The 24,189-nt window shown below is 39.7% G+C and overlaps 1 protein-coding gene across 4 annotated transcripts in view; it reads left to right on the forward strand.

Moving 5' to 3' along the window:
* The first annotated feature begins 2,351 nt into the window (after positions 1-2,351).
* The window catches only part of LOC102217812 (receptor-type tyrosine-protein phosphatase U-like), a 184,622-nt gene continuing 162,784 nt past the window's right edge, over positions 2,352-24,189 (forward strand). For all 4 annotated transcript variants that reach the window (XM_023344775.1, XM_023344776.1, XM_023344777.1 and 1 more), the window contains exon 1: positions 2,352-2,612. In XM_023344775.1, the coding sequence (XP_023200543.1) occupies positions 2,543-2,612 (70 nt within the window). In that variant the 5' untranslated portion in view covers positions 2,352-2,542. The remainder of the gene's footprint in view (positions 2,613-24,189) is intronic.

A 24,189-nucleotide genomic window follows, 5' to 3' on the forward strand; every position in this document is an offset into this window, starting at 1 on the left:
ATGTCTCGGCTCCAAAAGTCAAAAAAATTATTCGAAAAAACTCAGAAGTTTTGAGATTTATCTCAGAAAATTTATAGAAAAAAGACTAACAAAAAATAAATTTTTGACTTGAAACTCAGAAGTTTTCTCTTTTTTTCTAGAGAATTTATGAGATTATCTAAAATTTCCTGACTTTTTTTTTCATGGAAATGTACTTTTTTCTATCTGCAATGGCCGTCATGCATTTATGAAGTTATCATAGATATATATTTTATTAATTATGAAAACACTTATAATACTATGATTATGGTAGCAGAAGAATGTAGCTGAATTGTTAACAGAAAAAGTATATCATCTTACCACTATTTGACTAGGTAAGGTGTATTTTCTTTTCTTAACTATTTTAATGTAAAAAAAACAAAAACATACAGTCACCTTCCTGTATTTCTGGAGAAAATTGTGATTCATCAGGGTAATTTCTGATTGCTCCATTTTGAAATATTTTCCACTGGATTCTGCTTGGCAGATAGAGATGATGAAGTCTGCATCTGCTTGTCAAAATCAGCAATTAAAACAATCCTGTCTAGTTAGTCAGATGTATTGATATGAATTTAGAGTTATGTGATTCATATAGACATTTCCTTTGATTAAGATTCTCCACAATGTTACAATATGAAATTATAAAATGCTGTAGATCAGTAAATGATTTTGAATGATTTTGAACAACTACTGACTTCTCTTAGATTTGTTTACCAGGATTTTGATGACTGAAAAAAAAACATGACAACTTGTGATTTTTATACAGTTATCTCAAAATGAATTGTTAATCATTCCAACATTTATGGATCATTCTAAAAGTAGTTATCACCTTTCCCAATATCCCAAAGAATAAAACTACAAAAAATTATTAAATATACATATAGAGGCTCAATGCCTCTTCTGGCCTGAGAATGGAACCTAATAAATCATCATTCCACTCTACCTGCAAAGAAATATAAAAGGAAATATTTAAGTCATAGAAATCTGCAATGCAATTAACTGGGTGATTGTAGATTTGAATTATGGAAAATAACAAAAGACATTTACTTGCTGTGCACAGGTTGCTGATACGTGAGTCATTATGCAGACCGGACTCTGTAGACTGAGTAAACACTAGCGGTGGGAATCTTTAACAATCTCACGATTTGATTCCAATGTTTGGAGTCACGGTTCAATTCAAAATCGATTTTCAATTCAAAATGATTATTCACAGTGATTTCCGTTTTAATCTATTGTGTGCAAGATCCTCATGATTTGCTGTAGTCTGCTTCGCAAGGCAGAATGATGGGGTCTTTTTCACATTTATTAAGTTCTAAACTAACTAATGACCAATCAGTGTGTAGCATGACGTACGTTGGCTCAGTCTATTTGCAGTGTTCCCAAAGGCTCAATCTTCATTTTGCAAATGTTGCACTTGATGAAGCTCATGTCTAGCTCGGTCTTCCCGGGCATTCGGTAAAAAACAAAATGAGTCCAAATGTTTACCATCAATGAAGACGGAGCCTGTTGAATCTCTCGCTCTCTCATTTTTGTAGCTCCTTCTTGTTTTGTTGCGTTCAGTGAAGGCCTACATTCCAGCACCGGCTGCTTGGTGCTGTCAGGATGTCCCATATTGGTACAAAATGGAGGCCGACACCAGGCTTTAAAACATTCTGACTTTCCGGTCTGACAAATCAACTGGAACACCCTCCGAAGTCAGATTTCCCAGTGGGAAACTCGGAGCGAATCCGACTAGTTAAAGCCAACTTTGTGTTTCAATATGGCCGCTCCTCCTTTAAACAGAAGTAAGCTGTGGAAGTGACATGTTTATTGTACAGGACACATGTAAAAAAAAAAAAAAAAAGCGTCTAAATTCAATGTGTTAGCGCCTGCATAATAAAATTAGAAATGTCAGTTAACCTGTCAAAGGTTTACGAGTCATGACGTCATCATTTGCCCTTTCTCTCATTGTTTAAAGAGACAGTAATCATTCTGTATGTAAACTTATGATCTCGAAGACGTTAATATACATGTCCGCCATATTATTTCTCTCATTATTGTGGCTGTTAGCAAATAGAAATAATTTAGGTCATTCTAAGCGAGCTAAAAACATGAGAAGTTTGGTCTGATTTAACTGATTTAACTTCAGACGGTGAGAAAATAATGATGTTTTTTTGGTTTGTTTGGTTTTTGTTCGGTGTATGTAAACTTGTGGCTTTAGCAATGTGCGCAGTCTCGCCACATGGAGGCGCCGCTGGCTCACATTTCTGCGTCCCAACTCGTCTGACAGTCAAAAAAAAAAAAAAAAAAAAAAAAAAAAAAGAACTAGTCGGAGGGGTTGGGGGGGCTTTTTTGAATCCCTCAGCTGCGGATGTAGAGCACCCAGAGCGGGCTGTGGAGGAAGCAGGCGGCCGCCCCCCTGAATGGAGCTCACCCCACAACTTCTCCTCAGCCGCCGCTCAAGCTGCGGCAACACATCTCTCTCTAGGATTTGCTTGTTGTGACGAGCCGGACTGGACCTTTACTACTTTCGCGACCCGCCGACATGTATTCAGCGGCGCTGCTACTGATGCTGGCCGTCCGGATCTGCGCAGACAACCTGGAGCGACCAACAGGTAAAGCAGACATGGCGGAGAGAGATTGTGCTGGGAAAGTCTTAAAGTTCGCACTGAGGCTAGAAAGTCACTTTTACCTGCCCGTGTGTCAGGCGAAGCTGCGATCATTCCTCCTCTTAAAGCGTTTGGGGGTCTTGAACTTCAGTCTGCTGATTGTAAATGAGCTGTTTGCAGATCACTGGGCTGCATTTGATTTGTCATTGGTGCCATCATAAACATCACCATCCTCGTGAGATATGAGAAAGTTCCTCACTTTTAGGTCTAAGAGAGGAATCTGTGACATAAAAGTGGAATGTGCATCAGTAACCACAAAGTTGCCTGTCAGAAAACATTGGTAGAGTTCTCCCTCAGTCTCTTAATGATTTTTTTTATTATTATTTATTATTTTCTGGAAAAGATCTCCTGACATTCCTTCCTCTGAATGATTTGGAGTCTTTGTTTTGGTCTGATGGAGGTGAGAACACTGAAGAAGCTCAATCAGTGATTAGTTTTTTGTTTTTTAGCTGTTTCCAGTTCCAAACCAAAATCAGATGAGCTGAACTAATAACCTTTAGTAAAACACTACTAAAATATTTGAAGGAAACAACAAACTTAAAAACGTATGATGTTATCTTATTGAAAAATGTGCTGAAAATTATTTCTACTGCTGAGATTTTTTCAAGTTTTTTTTTTTTTACCATCATGAAGAATTGACATTTATGTTAGACAAAGAAAATAAACAACTAATTTAAGTAGTGCTTATTGCTCTGGGTATGGTACCTTTTTGCTGCAGCCAAAGAGATGCTCTTCACTTGCAGACTGTAGTCTAAAACCAGCATTACTAAATAAGAGAGATAGGTGGCGCTCTTTCAGTCTTACCAACATATTCCTGCTCACTTTGTTACCACTAAAGATGTCCAAATGTGTCCAAAATGTGTGATTGCTCAAGAGCTTTTGTTACCTCGGTGCCGCATTGTCAGCTGATCCAGACGTGTGGGGGCGTGTGTGTGTGTGGGGGGGTGTGTGTGCGTGTGTGTGTGTGTGTCAGTCGTACTCTGACAGACGCTCAATGTTCAGAACGAGGGATTTGGGGCTACGACAGTACCTGGCATCCACAGAGGCTGCTTCAGACACGACTTCTAGTCCTCTCCTTGTTCGCCTGTGGCTGCTTTGACATTAAATCGCTGCGACACATTGTGACAATTCCTGAATTCCTCCAAACGTTATCTTCTGTGGTTTTGAAGAGAAGTGCCCCCAGTGACATGGCTGACAAGTGAAAGTGTCAGCTGTTTTTTTTTTTTGGTTGTTGTTTTTTTTTATTTCTTTTTTTCCTTCTTCCTTTGTGACGTGGGTTATAAATATTCTGCCACATGAATGTCAGCTCCATGATGAGCAGAAGCAGCTGCTGAACAGACCAAACTAAACCACTCCCTGCTCCACAGGATCTACTGGGCTCTACTGGGAAGAGTTAATGTAACAAGCAACCTTTCAAATGAATAGGGCTGCGGGAAAAAGGACTTTGACACAGCTTGGTGTGGATTTAGCTCCCTTTGTGGAGGTCAAGCTCTGTCATCAGACGCAGACACTTGATGAAGATGATTAGCATGAACAGAATAGGTACGGAAAGAGCTTCGTTTCTCTGCCAAACCTCAAGCTAAAATCTGACAAAATCAAACCTGGACACAAAGTTTTCCCCACACCTTGTTAAAGTCATGACAAAGTTCAGGCTGTTTTATTCGTAGGTTTAGGTTTTACCAACACAAAATGTAGTAGAATTGCAAAGGCCCACGTTTAGCTGCAGTCACATGCATGCCTCTGTCAGGTTGGTGTTTCTAGATGCTAAGATAAGGAAGGGTCATTTTCTTTATATAGCACATTTTCAGCAACAAATCAGTTCAAAGTGCTTTACATGAATTAGAAGGAAATTCAAGAAAACAACAAACCAAAGGAAAGAGCAAAAGAAAACAAAAAAAGCATAAAACTACAAATTAGTTCCCTATGTTTAAGAATGAGTAGTCCGTAGGGGTTTCTCCGGATTCTTGTTCTGATAAGACTAGATGGCACTTTCTAAGTTTGTTCTAGAATTGTAAACTAACAGGAGTTTCTCTAGGTCTTGCTCCAATATTAAAAGTTTAACCCTAACATTTCTATCCATTCTGTTTAGCAAAGTAGCTCAAGATTAGTCAGATTAGATGGAGAGTTTGATGCAAATGAAACAAAATCCTAAAGCTGCAAAAATCTGACGCCAATCCACTGTTTTCAGTATTGCATGAAGGAAGCCAGTGTCTTCAGAGGTTTTTGTGTGGTTTCCTATAGTGGTTCTTGGTGCAGCGCCACCACAGGCGAGGAGGGGGAACAGGTTTTTCAAAGGGTTTGGTTGGTTTGACATAGAGCAAAGTGAAAGAGAACAACAGCAGCTGGAAATGGAATAAATGTTGCAATGTTAGTTTCCAATCCAACTGAGACTACCGTACTATCAGGTGTGAAAACGCTCTAATTTTGGAATGAAATCATGTGAGTCAGCTTCAACATGCAGTCCCACACACTGAGTGAAAGTCGGATAAATCTTAGAATACACTCAGAACAGGTGGTGCCACAAACAGGTGGTCTGCTAGAGTGGAGGGGGGCGGGGGTCTCTGCATTTAGCAGTGTGGATCCACCTCAGCATTATTTTCACACATACACACGCATACAGCTCTCAGGAGGCAAACGTGGGGCTGTGACTGGAGAAAATAGTGTCTTGTTGCACAAAAGCTAATGATGAAATTGGATGTTTCTGGAGAAAATAATGCACGTCTTTAGCAGAACAGTTATGGTCTGTAAAATAACCGGATAGTGTATTAGGCTTTCAGCGTAATTATAGAATATGATAATGAAATAGCACAGAAACAAAAAAATGGATTCAGTACCAGGAAGTAAAGCTGATCTGTCCATATTGTTCAGGAGACACATCAGAGCCTGCAGAGCAACTGGGCTACGTTTCATACCCTGCATAGTCAACACTCCTGCTTTTATTCGGCTTACAGTTGGATTACTGTAGGAATATGGAAGCACTCACGCTGAAATGGATAAAATTGACTTAAATCAAACCACAAAGTGAAGTGCCGTGTTTTACTCGTCACCTTTCTCCTAAACGTAGCAGCAGCATTAGGCTGGATGACACACACCAATGGGGTTTACCTCTATTGAAATGGATGGCATGGAAAACCCCACCCAAGGCAGGGTGGAGGTAAGTCAGGTCTGTCTTTGTTTATAACCCGACTCTCAGCCTCATCATGTGGAGTGATTGGTGTCTGAGATTTTCATAGGCAGCGTCAAACTCAATGGTGTTTGACCAAATGAAAAAAAGTGATTTAATCAGCAGAATGGAAATGTGCGTCTGCTAGCTTTCAGCTGATGATGCTGATTTGACAACAGTTTAGTCAAGAAGTAATTCACCTCAGAAAAGTCTTTGCTGAGGCGTCTGAAGGACTAGTTTGGTAAGGTGTCAGTGTGCGCATCCTGAGGTCAGATTTTCTATACACTTGAATAGAAGAAGAGAAGTTCTGATGGTTTTTGTATGTAGAAGTTTTGTGTAGAACATCACAAGAGGTAATCGCGTCCTGCTAAAGTATTTGTACTTCTTGAGTTTTTCCACATTTAGCCTCGTTGCAGCAACAAAGATGGACCAACAACGTAGTGAACATTTTTGAATTTAAAAGGGGAAAAAAAATCTTCTGTTTAAACAAAAATAAACTTTAAAATGTAGCTCAGACAATCCTCAGAAAAGTGCTACCATTTTTTTATTTAAAATTTTGGTGAAAAGACTTTTTCACAGGTTGGAGAAGAAACATTGAAAAGTGTACACCATTTTCATTCCACTTTATGATAAAGGTGTCTAGTATATCAAATTAGACTGATATTTGTGGTTGTAACAGGACATAATTTAACAATGTTCAAAAGATGTCAGTACTTCTGCAAATCCTTGTGTTCCATTTCCAAGAAGTAACCAAGAAAAGATCCAGACCTGTCATTGTTGAACTCTGACCTTGACAACAGATTCTATCTTTCAGTCGTTCTCCCTGAACTGACAACAGTTTAGTGAAGAAATCTCTTTATCTTCTACGACGACGTGGCTGAGGAGCCGTTTGTGGTTCTGTGTGATCTTGGTTGATCCAATACCTGGCAGAGTGTAAATACTGAAGGTCAGTTTGTCCACACACTAAAACCGAAACAGGAACAACAGTTCCATTGTGTGACTAGCAGAATAAACAAACTTCAAATTGAAATGAATGCAACAAACTCTTCCAGTGTAGGTGTACCTTCTGAGAATTGAACCTCGAATAGCTTATAGCATCCTTATCTTCACCCTTTTGCCTCCCAACCCATCTGTCCTACTTCTTTCTCTTTTAACAACTCAGTATGCACTTTTTAAACACATTCCGTCTTCTTTCTCACTTCTTTCTCACTTCTTTCTCGCAACGATTCCTGCAACGGTGTTAATTTAGCTGTAGAAACAAACAGGAGCACCTGGGCCGACACCTGCTCCGTTTGCCTTCTGAAGGCCCTGAAGTGAGCGTGGCGGGTCTCAGCCCGTTTGGTCTTTGCACCGTTTGGTAAATGCATTCACATGAAGGAAGTGACCTGGTCCTAAATGGGACAGAAGGGGCTGGAGCGTGTTTTTTATTCTCGTGTGGTAACATGTTGGTTTGGTCAAAGACGACTTTAAGCACACACGTCGAGGATTTTGTGAAGTTGTGGGTTTTCAAAGTTCGGGAAGTTTTCTGCGGCTGACTTCGGACCCTAAAGAAGAGATTCTAAGAAAGGTCCGAATCAGATTTCTGGATAAAGTCAAAAGTTTGAAACAACTAAGGATGAGAAATCATGTTTGTTAGATTTTACAACTAATGTGCAAGAAAATGGTCCCTTTAATACGACTCCCATCTTTTGACAGTTATTCACAGTTTCACCTTTTCGCAGTTTTTTTTCTGTGTTGTAACTCCAAATTATTTATATTTATATTTACATATACATGGATTTTTCTAGTAGACCATATCTAGAGTGCAGCTTCAGAAGCTAAAATACCTCACCACAATCCAGGGTTTCTCCCAGAAAACTTGCTAAGCCTGGTGGTCGGGGCGCTGAGGTGGTCCACCGTGTTTTTCTATTACAAGATGTTAAGTAGACAGGAAATGTAAAAATATTACTGGGTAATTGTATGTTATGGGAAAACAATTAGGACAATTCCAAGGGCCCCTGACCAACAGGGGGTTCTCTACAATTTATTTACTTTTTTTTTTTTCATAGAGATTAAATAAAATGGGGCCCTGTCAATTACAAAATTAATCATATTGTGTTTTCTAAAATTGTTTTTATCAGTAAAAATTAAATGTTAACACTCCCAGACCAAAAATCACACATCCATATTTGCCCTGAACTCCCCTGGATCTGCATGAAATGGTTCGTTCCTGTTTGGCAGTGACGATGTTCAGCAGCAGTCAGTGGAAGACAGGAACGACTGTGGCGGTTATTATGCTACAATTTTTTTTTTGAAAATCAGGGTTTCAAAAAAGATTGAGAGATAAGAGAAAGAAAAAATAAAGAGTGTCAATTTGTAACCCAGTGTTTCTCTGAGAGGTGGGTAGACTGTGTGAGATTATCAACCATTCAGCATAGTTAGCTTAGCTACAGTCTACCGTTTGTCTCCATTTCACTAGCATTTAATGAATTAAGGAAAAAAATTACCAACATATTCATATATTGAACTTATCCCTGTACTTTTTACCACTTAACAACAGATGAGTCAGTCAGCAGCAGCTCTAACCCGCATCCCTCCTGACCCGTCCTCTACTAACTGAAATTAAAGCTTATATTAAAGTACGTAACTTTTTTAAAAAATATATTTTTTTTACATATTTGTTAAAACTGTTATTATATTGTGACAGTACGGCATGAGAGATACTCTGTGAAAAATCTATTTCCTCTGCCTTCTCCCAGTGCTCTCTAGAAACAACCAATCAGTGGCAGGAGAGTTTTACTGCTGTCAATCACAATCTCATGTGGTGCTGCTCCTCCTCCCTCCCCTTGCTCTGTTCTATGCTGTATGTAGCGCAGCCTGTTGTGAATGCTCAGTCTGGTTAGCATAGCTACCAATGATGGCAGATAAACATTTTTCTTGTAATGATATGTTGTTTTTCCCCCATTAGTATATTTAGCAGTGAGTGAATGAGCTTGATTGACAGCGCTAAGATCCTCCTACTGGTTCTGATTGGTTGTTTTGGTCGGAACGTTGCATTACTTTAGCTAGCAATAATAATTCAGGGAGCAGGTGGAGGAGATTGATTGTCTTCACAGATTATCTGTCTGATAACAAACTGGCACGACATGAAGACAGATTTAACAAATATGGAGAAAACATATTTTTTATTCAAGTTATATACTGCAGCTTGAATAAAATGCAACTACATAGCATTGTTTGAGTAGTCTGGATTGCTTTATGTATATTTTGCACGTTTCTTTTGACTGTTGCTCGTGGGGAGAGACATTTCAGTAATAGAAAAAATGTAAGCAACCTACTTGTATACTGTATGTCAACTGTTGTATGCAAAATTCATGAGCAGTAAATATTGTCCTAGTATCAGTATTGGACCAAAGAAAGCAATGAAGCCTTTAAAGTTGTGATGCTTTTTGTGGATCAAATAGACTGATAGATCTAGATAGATAGATCTATATAGATAGATCTAGATAGATGGATCGATAGATCTATATAGATAGATAGAGCTGTATAGATTGACAGGTCTATATAGATTGATAGATCTAGATAGATAGATCTGTATAGATAGATACATCTAGATAGGTAGATCTGTATAAATAGACCTAGATAGATAGATCTATATAGATACACAGATCTAGATAGATAGATCTGTATAGATAGATAGATCTAGATAGGTAGATCTGTATAGATAGACAGATCTAGATAGATAGATCTATATAGATATCTATATAGTTATCTATCTAGACATATATGTATATTCATAGAGAGAGATATCTGTATATCTATCTAGATAGATCTATCTATATATCTAGATAGTTATCTATATATATCTACATATAGATATATATGTAGATATACATATATATAGATAACTAACTACAGTTAGTTTTATATATATATATATATATATATATATATATATATATATATATATATATATATATATATATATATATATATATATATAGGTAGATAGATATACTGTAGTTAGTTATCTATATATATGTATATCTACATATATATCTATCTCTCTTTCTCTCTCTCTATATATATATATACAGTATATATATATATATATATATATATATATATATATATATATATATATATATATATATATAGGTAGATAGATATATGTAGATATGTACATATATATATATATATATATATATATATATATATATATATATATATATATATATATATATATATATATATACATATATGGCTTGGTTTGATTACAAGAAAGCCTATGACTCAATGCCGCATACTTGGATCATTGAATGCTTAGAGATGTATAACATCAACAGGACTCTGAGAGCCTTCATTGCAAACTCGATGAAGCTGTGGAAAACCACCCTTGAAGCCAACTGCAAACCACTTGCACAAGTGTCCATCAAATGTGGCATATACCAAGGAGATGCTCTGTCCCCGCTACTGTTCTGCATAGGCCTGAACCCCCTCAGCCAAATTATCAACAAGACTGGCTACGGATACCGACTCAAAAATGGGGCCAACATCAGCCACCTTCTCTATATGGATGACATCAAGCTGTATGCCAAGAGTGAGCGAGACATCGACTCACTGATCCACACCACCAGGATCTACAGCACGGACATTGGGATGTCATTCGGACTAGAGAAGTGTGGTCGGCTGATCACAAAGAGGGGGAAGGTCATCCGCACAGAAGGGGTCTCACTCCCAGAAGGAACAATAGCAGACATAGAGGACAGTTACAAGTACCTAGGTATACCACAAGCAAATGGCAACCTCGATGAGGTCACAAGGAAAGGAGCCACAGCTAAATACCTCCAACGAATAAGGCAAGTCCTGAGAAGCCAGCTCAATGGCAAGAACAAAATCCGCGCAATAAACAGCTATGCCCTGCCAGTAATCAGATACCCTGCTGGAATAATTAGCTGGCCAAAGGAGGAGATAAAAGCCACTGATATTAAGACTAGAAAACTACTAACAATGCATGGAGGATTCCATCCCAAATCCAGCACCCTGAGACTGTACACGAGCCGCAAGGAAGGAGGCAGAGGACTAGTGAGTGTGAGAACCACAGTCCAGGACGAAACAACTAAGATCCATAAATACATCAGGGACAAAGCCTCAACAGACAATGTGCTCAGTGAATATCTCAGACAACAGGGAACGGAGGTTGAGGTGCCAGAGATACCATCATGGCAGGACAAGCCCCTACATGGGATGTACCACCAGCAAATAACCCAAGTGGCTGATATCAGTAAATCCTACCAATGGCTGGAAAAAGCTGGACTCAAGGACAGCACAGAGGCCCTCATCCTGGCCGCCCAGGAACAGGCCCTAAACACCAGAGCAATAGAGGCCCAGATATACCACACCAGACAAGACCCAAGGTGTAGGTTGTGCAAGGAGGCCCCTGAGACAGTCCAGCACATAACAGCAGGGTGCAAGATACTGGCAGGGAAAGCGTACATGGAACGACATAACCAAGTTGCAGGCATAGTGTACAGAAACATCTGTGCAGAATATGGACTGGAAACCCCGAGATCAAAGTGGGAAACACCCCCAAAGGTGGCGGAGAACGCCAGAGCTAAGATCCTGTGGGACTTCCAGATCCAGACAGACAAAATGGTAATGGCGAACCAACCAGACATTGTCGTAGTGGATAAACAACAGAGGAAAGCCGTTGTGATAGATGTAGCAATACCAAGCAACTGCAACATCAGGAAAAAGGAGCACGAGAAACTAGAGAAATACCAGGGCCTCAGGGAGGAACTGGAGAGGACCTGGAAGGTGAAGACCACAGTGGTGCCTGTGGTCATCGGGGCCCTCGGGGCAGTCACCCCCAAACTGGACCAATGGCTACAACAGATCCCAGGAACAACATCAGACATCTCAGTCCAGAAATGTGCAGTCCTTGGCACAGCCAAGATACTGCGCAGAACCCTCAAGCTCCCAGGCCTCTGGTAGAGGATAAGAACCACCCGCGGTGGGTGAGAAGGGAATTTTTTTATTTTTTTTTAGATAGATAGATAGATATATACGTTTAGATAATAGATAGATAATTTTTTTAGATATTTTTTCCCAATTTGTATAGGGAATATCTGTATACCTATATATACCTACAGTATATATCTAGATAGTTATCTATATACATCTATATATGTATGTAGATATATATAGATATATAGGTTTAGATAATTTTTCCCAATTTGTATAGGTTTAAACTTCTAAAAGGCTGTTTTTGTTCCACATTGTTTACATTTTCTTTTTCTAAATCTCTCTTTAATTAATAAATGTGGTTTTGCTTTTTTTTTGTTTAGAATTAGAAATAAAAATCTTATACATTGAATGAACATGAGTACTGATGTCCTAGCTTTTTAATATTATCTAAAATGTCCAATTAACAACAACAGTAGCTCTTTTTCCAATCACTCAAGCCACACGTGGCTCCACCCCGATGACTTCCTGTTTTGTCTTTGCTCTGAGAATACTTTCCTCAACAGATCGTTCTGGTATTTGAGTTTAGCACTTAGTTTACGATTTATGTCGAACATCTCATCAAGCTGTCTCATTAAGTATTTCTGTAGTTCGATGCTTCCCAATTCAGGTTCCTTCGATTTGGCCTGACACAAACACTTTGCTTGACTTGTTGTGGAAATCACAGTGTCCTTGGAATAACACTGATTTTCCAAGGAAGTTACCTGTTCACCGTGTTTTGCCAGAACTGAAACATCTTGCCCTTCGATATGTTCGGCGAAGAAATGTAGGTCAATGCGAGGTTCTGATTCAGGGAACACTTTCCAAAATGTTTTCTTTCCTCTGCTGGGCAAAGCTGACTGATAACTTGGTTTTTCTGGCAGAGGACCGTTATTGACGTCACTATTTTCTGTCAAAAACGTTAGATCTACGCAAGCCTCTGACTCGGGGAAAGATTTCCATAATAGTGGGGTCTTCTTGATGCGCTTCATCTTTGATGTCTGTTTCTCCCCTTTTTGATCCATCTTCTTCTGTGATTTGGAGATGGATCTTTTTTCGGTGACCAGCTGTGTTATAGAAACCACAGGTTCTTCTGTACAACACTCATTTTTCAAGGAAACTTCCTGATCACCTTCTTTAGGTAGAGAAGTGTCCTGCTTATTAATATTTTCAGCGCAAGACTTTGCCTTCTCTGGCATCTCCTGCAGTACGGAGATCGATTCCTGTTTGGTAACTGGTGGAACGTCTTCCATTCCAGCACTTTCAGCTGAAATCCTTAGATCAGCTGGGGCATGTTTGTCCAACCAGATTTGAAACGGTATCTTTTTCTTCTTGTTGCGCCTGGTGGTTGGTGGCTGTTCCTCCTCTTGCTGATCCAGTGTCTCCTGTGTTTTGGAGATGAAACCCTGTTCAGTGACCAGCGGTGTTTCCTCGGCACAAATCTCCTTTTTTAAGGAATCTGCCGGATCACCTTCTTCTTTAGGCAGAGAAGTATCTTGCTTCTTAACATTTTCAGTGCAAGACTTAAAGGACTGTTCCTTCTCTGCTGGATCGATTGTCTCCTGCAGTACGGAGATCGATGCTTTTTCGGTAACTGGTGGAACGTCTTCCATTCCAGCACTTTCAGCTGAAATCCTTAGATCAGCGGGGGCATGTTTCTCCAACCAGATTTGAAACGGTATCTTTTTCTTCTTGTTGCGCCTGATGGTTGGTGGCTGTTTCTTCTCTGCTGTATCGATTGTCTCCTGCACTCTAGCGATGGACTCTTCTTCACTGGCCAGTGAATCGTTCTGCTTTTCGATGTTTCCTGGAGAAATCTCTTGGTCAACGGGGACGTGTTCCTCCGACCAGGTTTTAAGTGGTATCTGGTTCTCATTGGACTCACTCTCAGGTGTCGGTCTGTCCCCTTTTTGATCCACAGTCTCCTGTGTTTTGGCAATCGATTCATTTTCAGTGACCAGTGAAGCGTCCTGCTGTTCGATATTTTCAGCGGAAATCTTTAGCTCCTCAGCTGCGTACAGCTCCCACCAGACTGAAAATGACACCTTCTTCTTCTTGCGCTTGGGTGGCTTGGGTGGCTTGGGTGGCTGCAATTCCCTTTCGACAATGTTGTCGAATGCAACCTCTTCGACTCTAGGCTGGTTGGACTGCATTGTAACCTTTGCTTGTTTCAGGTTCTAAGATAAATCACTTCTCTAGAAACTTTGTGAAGATTTCACGTTAAGTTTGATGTTCACCAAACAAAGTTGAAAATCTTACTGTGAACTGCTAAATAAATTCTCAAGAGAAACGTATCGACAACGGCTGCTAAACGGTTGTGATGAAAGTAGATGATGTGAGGAACTTATATAATCGCTGGTGATGTCAGAATTCTGCTTTTGGAGTTATATTGTGATATCACATTATAATGTCACAGTTTTGTTTGATATTCAGAGCGGGCTTGTCTGATGGATTTTTATTAACATGGCGCAACCTGACTGCAGAAAGCGTCAGTGAGCTGGTTGCCATAGTTACCCAACATTAACTTGTTGTTTTGACGCTGTTTAGCATGTTGTCAACGTAGCTAACCTAGGCTACTATAACTGTTCAAAACTGAGTGATAAGATAAGTTATGCTACCCAGGGGAGCCATATAGAGGGGAAAAGATAGGACAATTCCAAGGGCCCCTGACCAACAAGGGGCCCTCCACAATTTATTTTTTCATAGAAATTAAATAAAATGGGGCCCTGTCAATTACAAAATTAATCATATTGTGTTTTCTAAAATTGTTTTTATGAGTAAAAATTAAATGTTAACACTCCCAGACCAAAAATCACACATCCATATTTGCACTGAACCCCCCTGGATCTGCATGAAATGGTTCCTTCCTGTTTGGTGATGATGACGATGTTCAGCAGCAGTCAGTGGAAGACAAGAACAACTGTGGCTGTTATTTTGCGACAAATTTTTTTTTTTTTGAAAATCAGGGTTTCAAAAAAGATTGAGAGATAAGAGAAAGAAAAAATCAAGAGTGTCAATTTGTAACTCAGTGTTTCTCTGAGAGGTGGGTAGACTGTGTGAAATTATCAACCATTCAGCATAGTTAGCTTAGCTACAGTCTACCGTTTGTCTCCATTTCACTAGCATTTAATGAATTAAGGAAAAAAATTACTAAGATATTCATATATTGAACTTGTCCCTGTACCTTTCACCACACTTAACAACAGATAAGCAACAGAGCAGCTCTAACCCACGTCCCAATGTTATTATAACTTATTGCTTTTTAGGCTGGCCAATTAAACTCCTCCCCTTCTCCCAGATTAAATCTAACACAGAAGCTGCTAGAGTTGCTAACAGAGTTTTTAGCAGCAAGAGGGGCCCCTAAGTCAAATTTTGCTGCACTGCGCAGAGATGGGCAACAAACGGGAGATTTAATTTAATGCTGCTAATGTGGCTTTAGTAGCTCTTCCTTTTGGTGTCTGTTGAGTTTTTAACAAAGGAACACAGAAACTATTTTGGTTGGTCCAGTTTGTGGGACGACTTTCTCAGATCTCCGTGCTCATTAATTCTGTCTGACTAATTGGACAAAGCATTTGATATAATTTGATGCTTTGTAACTGGAAAATTATATTATTCTATTATTTATAATAATAAAATAATATGAAACCACCGTGAAGCGTGACTACGAGGCGAGCGTGAAACCTCCTCACCGAGTTGAACCTACATGACGAGGTTAGCCAGGTTCTTTAACCAATAACGGCCAACAGGGACCACATACATAAACTTTATCAGCAGAGACTGAGCCGGACGCTGGGCAGCGTGTTGAGATGGAAAATCTGCACAAAATTCTTTATCCACAAATATAAATCATTCTCACTGCTCGCTCAACGCACCTCTGAAAGCGCCACCACAAGTTATTCCTGCACAACCAGAGCTAACGCGGCGGGTTTTAAACTCTTACTCTAATCAAAAGCTCTGGAAAGAAACATAATTCCTCACAGGGGGTTGATGTAAATATCAATACAGGTCAGCCTGTGTCCAGTTTGAGTGAAAGGAGGCGCGCGATCCGCACTGAGGTAAACTTAAGACATCCAGCTGGTGTGATTGGTCCAGCTTTAAATGCATAAACTATAAATCTATCTTCTATAAACATACCTTTTAGGAATAAATCTGCTCCGCCAGTGGAACGCTCAAAGCAACTGAGACAATCTGGTTTTAAAAAAAAAAAGATAATTTTTTTTAATTATTATTTTCCTCAAAACATAAACAAGAAAGGCTTAGCCTGGCGGTGGGGCCAGGTCTATTATACACTGGGGAAAACCCTGCAATCCTACCTGACATGCTATTGGTTGGGTTTTGCAAAGCAGCCAATTCATTGTCCTTGTTGCTGATTGACTGACCGAAGACTGTTTATATTTGGTTCTGTGGTAATGCTAAACTGGTTTCCATGGTGCATATTAAACTGTATTAAGATATATTTGGTGGTTGAAATATTAAAACAGGCAGCTAAAAGTGTTTAGGGGGGGTCTTGAGGTCTTTGAGGACAGTTGTGGTCCTGAAACTCCATTGGATGTTGATGGTCCAAAGCTGATATCAATATTTCACACCCTCCATTTTCTTTTTTCAGAATTCCATGTATCAAAAAGGAAGTATCTAATCACAATAGTTATCAGTTTGAACAGTTCAATAGAATAATAACCCACATTTTGTGGAAATGTAATGCTTTCATATCCGAAAATTGAAACGGTCTTTTTGGTAAAATAGAAACTCTTCACACATGAAGTTAAATGTTACAGTATTAAATGATTTATAGTAGTTTAACAAATGTGTTCTACCTCTCTGACCAATTACAACCATCAGGACATTTAGGTTTACTGCTGAAGTCTATCATATTTAGCTTTCAGCCGTCCAACTAGAAGCCCTTGGTCACACGTCCAGTAATAGTTCTGTGGTGTGGAACAATCAGAGCCCTGAAAGTGAGAACGAAGATGTTGAATCTGGAGAGATAAAAAAAGATGAGTACGTGGAGAGCAGGATGAGTGGGTGGGAGGTTATTGACAGCACTGGTATTAATTTGGTGGACACAGCTTGGAAATCAGGGGGCAGACAGATTCCTGTCTGAGCCACGGCTGTTGACGTTGCATCCGTCGTAGCCTGTTGGTCTAATCTAAGCGGCCACCTTTGGGTGACAGTAATTCTCTGGTCTGAACATGTGTTTCCCTTTGCTGTCGTGGCCTACACCCCTAATCTCGCCATCAATAGAGTGTGAGCAGATGGCATGATGGCCCGGGTCAGCAGACACACACACAATAATAACATGGGACGAGAGGATGATGACGCCGGCCCAGACGGCACCGGAGGGAAGATGACCCGAGAGAGATTAGAACCAGATCTACTTTTTGTTTTTATTATAATTAAGGGAAGCATTTTACATGCTACTTTTGGTTGGTGAAATTATCTAAATGTGTGAAAAGTGATGAAAAAGCAGAAGAGTGGAAGCCTGCCATTCATTCTTCTTTTTCCACTTCCATGCTTCCTGAGGAAGGTGTAGACTGGAGTTAATATGTGATGAAACTAAAGAAAATATTTTGCTTCCGGCGGATAACTGGACTCAGGCTGGTATTCACACTGTGTGAGAAATGTTGCTTCTGGTGGTCAGTTTAGTATTCTGTACCAGCCTATACCTGCTTATCCTTGGAGGGTTTCCTGTGTGAGAGGAAACCCAGGATCTTCTGCCAATTCCACCACCATGCCTGTGTTTGGTCACCTTGACAAAATAATGCAATTTCATAATAGGAAGCAAGAACAGAATTTGTCTTCCTTACATTGAGTTTTGATCGCTAAAGTGTTCACACTCCTTCTGCCGTAGTTACTAAAATCCTCATCTAAAACATTTCAACCTCTGAAATTCTGACAATTTGAGAAGCAAGTCATGATTTTAGTTCAGGGGGAGTGAAAAATCAATCTGTTTTATAAAGAAAATCAACTGAAAATACAAGAATTGTTTGATTAGGCTCACATTAGTGATTTTTTTAAAGGTAAAAAACAAACAAACTGAAATGTACATTATGTGATGCTCAAACAAATGATTAAACCTCTTGGTGGACTGACATCCTGAAACACCTGCTGCAGTTTGAGCTCATTTTCTTTAGCATATTAATGTTAGCATCCTTTTATTTTCCACAGTTTGATTGATATTATTAAGTTCCAGGTTAGCTGGTATAACTCATGCTGGAGAAAACACATGTAGCTTAAATTTCGATTTAGTTGCACTTTTTCCAGGAATATGTTTTTTGTTTTTAATTTGGAAAAGCAGCAGGATAATAACTGCAAAAATATCTCAACATATTGATTACTGGACAACTATAGGATTTATATATTTCACATTCAATAATCAGACACAATCTAAAATGTAGATTTTTAAAACATATGCTAAATTTACATTAAACATTTTTGTTGTGCAGAATGTTAGCCCTCTTCGCTAAGAGAGGTTTACTACAGCTTGCAATATAATTTAAATTTAACCCTTTAAATACAATCAAGCCCAAACTTAGTCATACGCTTAGCAAATTTTAAAATTTCATTTTTTTCAACAAAGAAATTTGTTTGTGATAGAAAACGAGACAAAGAACTACACAAAACACAAAACGGTATAAAATCTTTTTTTTTTTACTTCCATTTATTTTAAGAAAACATGTTAAAGTTATCACCCTTCTCTCTAATGAGTGGAAAAACATAACATTTGCTTTACAGTAATCGAATCCTGACCAGTGTCTTCCATGTCTTTACTGGTGTTTCAACCATTTCTCGAAAGGTCTCTGTGCCAAAGATCCGGACTCTGGTTGAGCCGTTTAGAAACTTTTCATATTACTTCCAAACCGAGAAAATCTATTGTTCAAATTGAAATATTGCTCATTCTGGGAGGGGTGTGAATCGTTTTGTGATTAACTGTAGATGCAGGTTGGGGCCACAGTGGCTCTCGATACACTAGGCACCAGTATGCATCCTGAACAATGTGTGACATGTTTGTCATTGTTATTCCGGCATAAATTACTTGTTGAAAACAGTGCCGTCACGCCGGCAACCTTTCTGGCACAAATCCCACATATCTCTAATTACATGCACACAAAAGTGGGCTATGGATTGTTTTCATATCTCCACTTCACCTCCCTCCACCCTCACTCCCCCTAAACCACTTGTCAACTCAGTTACCCAGTTTTTTGGCCGGGACAGAGGACCAGTTGTTAATTAAACCCATCAGTCACGGAGGGGACGGGGGAGGGAAAAGAGGATAAAGAGGTCTCTAGGAGACACTCTGCTGTGTGCTCTGTGGTAATCGAGTCAGTCACATCTTCATTTCAGCGGACAGCAGCAGTTTTGTGGGTAAATGTGTGTGTGTAAGGAGAAATGTGTGTAGTAAGGAGGTATCTGCAGTTAACAGGAGTCACAGATTAAAAATCGTGTCAGATGTCACAGAGTGGCATTGAATAATTCGGAGAAATAGGGATTGGGTTTAAGGAAAGAGGAGTGCAGAGCCTTTCCTGTCTGTGGTCAATGTTTAGTTGGATGGTTTTAAACCCCCTTAACTGGTGTCCTCATGGACCCGTTCTGTAACATGTAAGCATTCTGGGACTGACAGTTACGGGGTTACCCCCCCTTGTCTCCACTGTGCTAAAGTTAAAACCACAAAACATGGATCACAGGACAAGGTCAGGTAAATGTTGCTCACTTGAACAATTAATCAGTGCATTTTTTTTATTGGTGTTGAATGTTAAACAAGAAATTTGCTCTTGACACTTAAATTGGTCAGCTAACAATAAAAGCAAAGAAAACCTTGGAGTAGTTGGTGGCTCAGTTGGTAGAACACACACACACACACACGCACACACACACGCACACACACAGACACACACACCAGACAGCAGCTCTGACCTTTGCTGGGGATGTGACTGCTGTAATGAATAAACTAACATCTAGCTTATAAATTATGGAGCACTTATACTTATAAAAAGACCATCTACTGTAGTTTATGTATTCACTCAACCCAGAACAGGAATTAAACCTATTAGTTAGAACAAAACATCCAGAGGATCTTTTCTTATTCTGCTTAGCAACCCAGAACAGGAACATTTAGTTTACATACGTCACTCAACCCAGAACAGGAATTAGAACAGACTTAGAATCCAGAGAAAGTCTTATTAGTTTATCTGGAGAAACTACTCATTACCTTGGATCAACATTATCAGAACAAGAATCCAGACACACCCCTACTAGTTTATAAATCATGGACTACTTATCCTTAAACATGGGGTTATACTTTTTTTGTTTTCTTTTTTCTTCCTTTGCTCTTCCCTTTAGTTTGTTGTATATGAATATATGGCACATTCATGTAAAATGTGTTATATAAACCAAATTACCTTACCTTACATAATCAATGTTTTTACATTAAGGAAACTGAGGTAAACCAAACTAAAAATGCTGGGTGCACTAACTGCTTTTTGTTGGTGTTTGAAACCTGCCTGTGGTACTTTTAGTTCTCCTCAATATATCCTACTCTACCTTTTGAGGGTGCAATTCCTTCTTTGTGGATTACCTTGGTTCCCTCTTCTTTGCCTACCTCTTCGTGGTATGAAGTTGGTCTATCAATTGCCTACAGACCAACTCTGTGTGCATATATATAGGCAGCTATAAACGTTTTTAGAGGGAGTGTCAGGTTTTGGTGGATTTCAGCTGAATAGTCAGGGTCCACTCTACTTTTTAGATGTACAACATTCAGTTAGCATGTGTTATCAGTGAAGGGTAGTGACTGTAGCTGCAGTAAGAGAACATAGCACTTCATTTCAACCCGGATGGGGAATCAGTTGTTTGACCGTTAATTCAGTACTAATTTATGTTAGTATTTTCCTTTTCTTTCTCGCTCAGTGCTGTGGTAAATTGATTGTTGACCTGCTATGACCTGATCTGCACTACAGATGTAACATAGCTTTCTGGCTCCTCCTGGCATATTTACTGTGCTATTTTTCATTCATTGTTTAATCCCTTTTGGGTAAATGAATAAATAATAATAAAAAAAGCGCCCGCATGCTTTTCCAGCACTAAATCCAACACCCAGTTAAAAGTCCTGGTTCTGTGGAGCTGACAGCACCTCTGGTGTCTTGACTCATGGCTGACCTCTAACTTTTGCTGGTGCAACAGGAGATCTGTGTTGTCAAAGCGTTGTTGGCGACAGAAATTGCCAGAGGGCAGCCTGGGTGTTTTGCGGTGCCTCGTGTCTCTGCTGGAGATGGCTAAATGGATTCAGCCAGTGTGTGGGCACAAAGTGAGGGGGTGAGTCTTGACCTCGCCACCGGCTTGAATATTAATGTCCGGTCATTGGCAGAGTCTGTCACTGAGGTTGTTCCTATGGACACTTGTGGATGCGGGTGGATGTCTGCAGCTCATTGGCAGGAAAAAAAACAGTTTTTTTTAACTTTTTCTTTTTGTGGTTAAGAGCTGGCATTGGTGTTTTAATGATTAGGCAGGTACACTCACAGGGATATTTAACCCTAACCTAAGATTTATATAACTTTATTACATGACAAATTTCCATTTGCAGTATTTTTTTAGGTAATTTCAACACAAACCTATCAAATAAATGATGTAAATGATGTTGAAGTGACATAAATTGCACAATTAGGACATTTAGAAGTAATACAACATTAGTTGTATCAGATTGCTTAAAATCACATGGACCTGAATGATGGCCACTCGGATATCATCTTCTTCTTCATCTTTTACTGTTTTAAGATGGTTGGCAGCCAGTTTAAAGGGACATTACTGCCACCTACTGGTGCCGAACATTGTTTCCGTTTTCCCTCTTTCACTTCTCATAAGTTCAATGAAAACCATTCACGTAAATTTCAAATGACAAAATCTTGTTTGTTTTACAACTTTAATTGTTCAAACTGTGTTAGTATATATTAAACAATTACATTCAATACATTTTGAATTGATTAAATTATGTAGATAATAATTAATGTGAAGGCATAAAAATATGAGTTTTTAAATCAACTCAAATAGATGTAAATGAATAAAACGTAACTCTGCCATGAATCATTTCTGAGTGATGGGCCCCTCTCACTGTAACTGACTTTGACAGTTGGTTTTAAGAATGTTGGCATTTCAGATATGCTTGTTTGTAGCAATCAGAAGCTCTCTTATTATCACGGAAAACAACAAAAAAGGCTTCTATGTGAAATGAGCATGGTGGAAAAGGAAAAGGAGGACAAAGAGGAGGAGGGAAGCGGGGTCGCAGCAGAAACTGTGAGCGGGGCGTAGGGGTTTTTTTCTCGTTAATTAAGCAGCTCAAGTCATTCTTTGTGAAGGCAGGGTAGATGATCAAGAGAGGGAGAGAAGCTAAACATCCCAAAGGAAGGCCGTTCAGGTTCATTGCTCTGGAGTTGTTCTGGCCTTGGTTTCAGGGATGGGGGCCTGTTGAAAGGCAAGACTGGAGGCTCCTGGATTTATTCTGCCTCAGTGAGTCAATACAGCGGTGCTGGCAGGCTCTTCTTTAGGATTTAAATCTCTTTTGCAGCTTCTTGGTAGTACGCTACTGAAGAAAAAATAATTACAAAAGCAAAACTACGGCTTTCCAACTAAAGAGGACGAAGGCATAGAGGTGGTCAGAGCAAAACAGCTAGAAAAAGGGTAAGAAATTGTCAATTATACTAACTTGGAAGAAAATAAATAAGTGAGGTAAAAGGAAAGATGGGGCTATTTAGTCACGGTGGGGTAGATAGAGAATTTTCTGTCCACCCTTTGAACACAGAAGAGCCACTGTCTACAGCTGCAGGGGCCCCTGTGGCGTCGCTCCGTTTCTGAGATTTTATGCATCCAAACAAGCACACACACACTGGAGAGAGAGAGAGAGAGAAAATGAAGGAAGCGTCTCATTAATGTACACATCGTCACATGGCCTATTTTAGAGGCCATTACGCTCTGGTAAGTAGTGCTTGTTTGTCCAGATACTAGAATCATGTTCACTTGTCTGCTTTCTCGAGCTGTGCTTGCTCTGAAGGCAGATCGGTTTACATCGTTCAGAACTGGAACCATGCACTCTAATTGGCCTTTTAGAATAAATCAACTCTGGGTTTTTATTTTAACAGAAAAGACAGAAAGTGTTCCATTTATTTTTTCCCCTCACTGCTCAAGAAAACTGTAAAGAGAGACTCATTTTATTAAAATAATGAGCAGATTCTATTACTATATATATATATATATAAAAAAAATAAAATTTCCTTCTCACCCACCGCGGGTGGTTCTTATCCTCTGAGCTCGGGTCCTCTACCAGAGGCCTGGGAGCTTGAGGGCTCTGTGCAGTATCTTGGCTGTGCCAAGGACTGCACATTTCTGGACTGAGATGTCTGATGTTGTTCCTGGGATCTGTTGTAGCCATTGGTCCAGTTTGGGGGTGACTGCCCCGAGGGCCCGGGGCAGTCACCCCCAAACTGGACCAATATATACCTATATATATATATATATATATATATATATATATATATATATATATATATATATATATATATATATATATATATATATATATATATATATATAAAGAGAACTGAAACATGCAGGATGCCGGCCCTCAGGGACCCACTTTGGGGCATCCCTGTTCTTAATTGTATATTGGATCAATAACGACCAAATATGACAGACTTCATTGCCTCTCAGCTGCCTGCTGCTGACTCTCTTAGAGAATCAGTTGCTCATTGGTTGTTTGCTAGATGACCAGCCACCACCTCAAACCAGTTCAACAGAGAAGTGTCATGTCTGCGTACGTTTCTAATAAACAACCTGGTGGAGCTCCTGCACACTCCAAACCACAAAGAATCTCTGAACCACAATCTGCACCGTCAAATAAACAGGAACGGCTGAAGGCAGCTTTTCCTTCCTGCCTTCCACAATATCCAGCCCTCCACACAGACTCACATCTCTCTTCCTCCTGTTGCCTTCTAATGCATGCGCGCACACACCCACCTCCACCTCCGCACGCACACACACACACGCCGACAGGCATGTCCTCATGTTCCTGTGGCTTACAGCTTACTGTTCAGCAGCCCATAAATCTGTGCTGTCCAACCCATCAGTCAGTCTTCCTGCTGCGCTGCTGATGTGACAGAGGAGCCATCAGAGCATCTCATTTAGCCGTCCTGATGCTGAGCCCGGCTGACGGATAGACAGGGCCAAATGTGCCAAACAAACAGTCAGTAATATTGCCCTGTCCTTTCACTTCTAGCTCTCTGTCAAGCCAGAGTGCTGACAGAGTGGGGAAAAAGTGCATGCAGCTTCCTAACATACATGTGCCATTCACATAAATACAGCCTTCAGGGCTTTTTGGATTAGAAATGGATCATTTCA

The sequence above is a fragment of the Xiphophorus maculatus genome, chromosome 13 (assembly GCF_002775205.1).
Source record: "Xiphophorus maculatus strain JP 163 A chromosome 13, X_maculatus-5.0-male, whole genome shotgun sequence".
Classification (NCBI taxonomy): domain Eukaryota; kingdom Metazoa; phylum Chordata; class Actinopteri; order Cyprinodontiformes; family Poeciliidae; genus Xiphophorus; species Xiphophorus maculatus.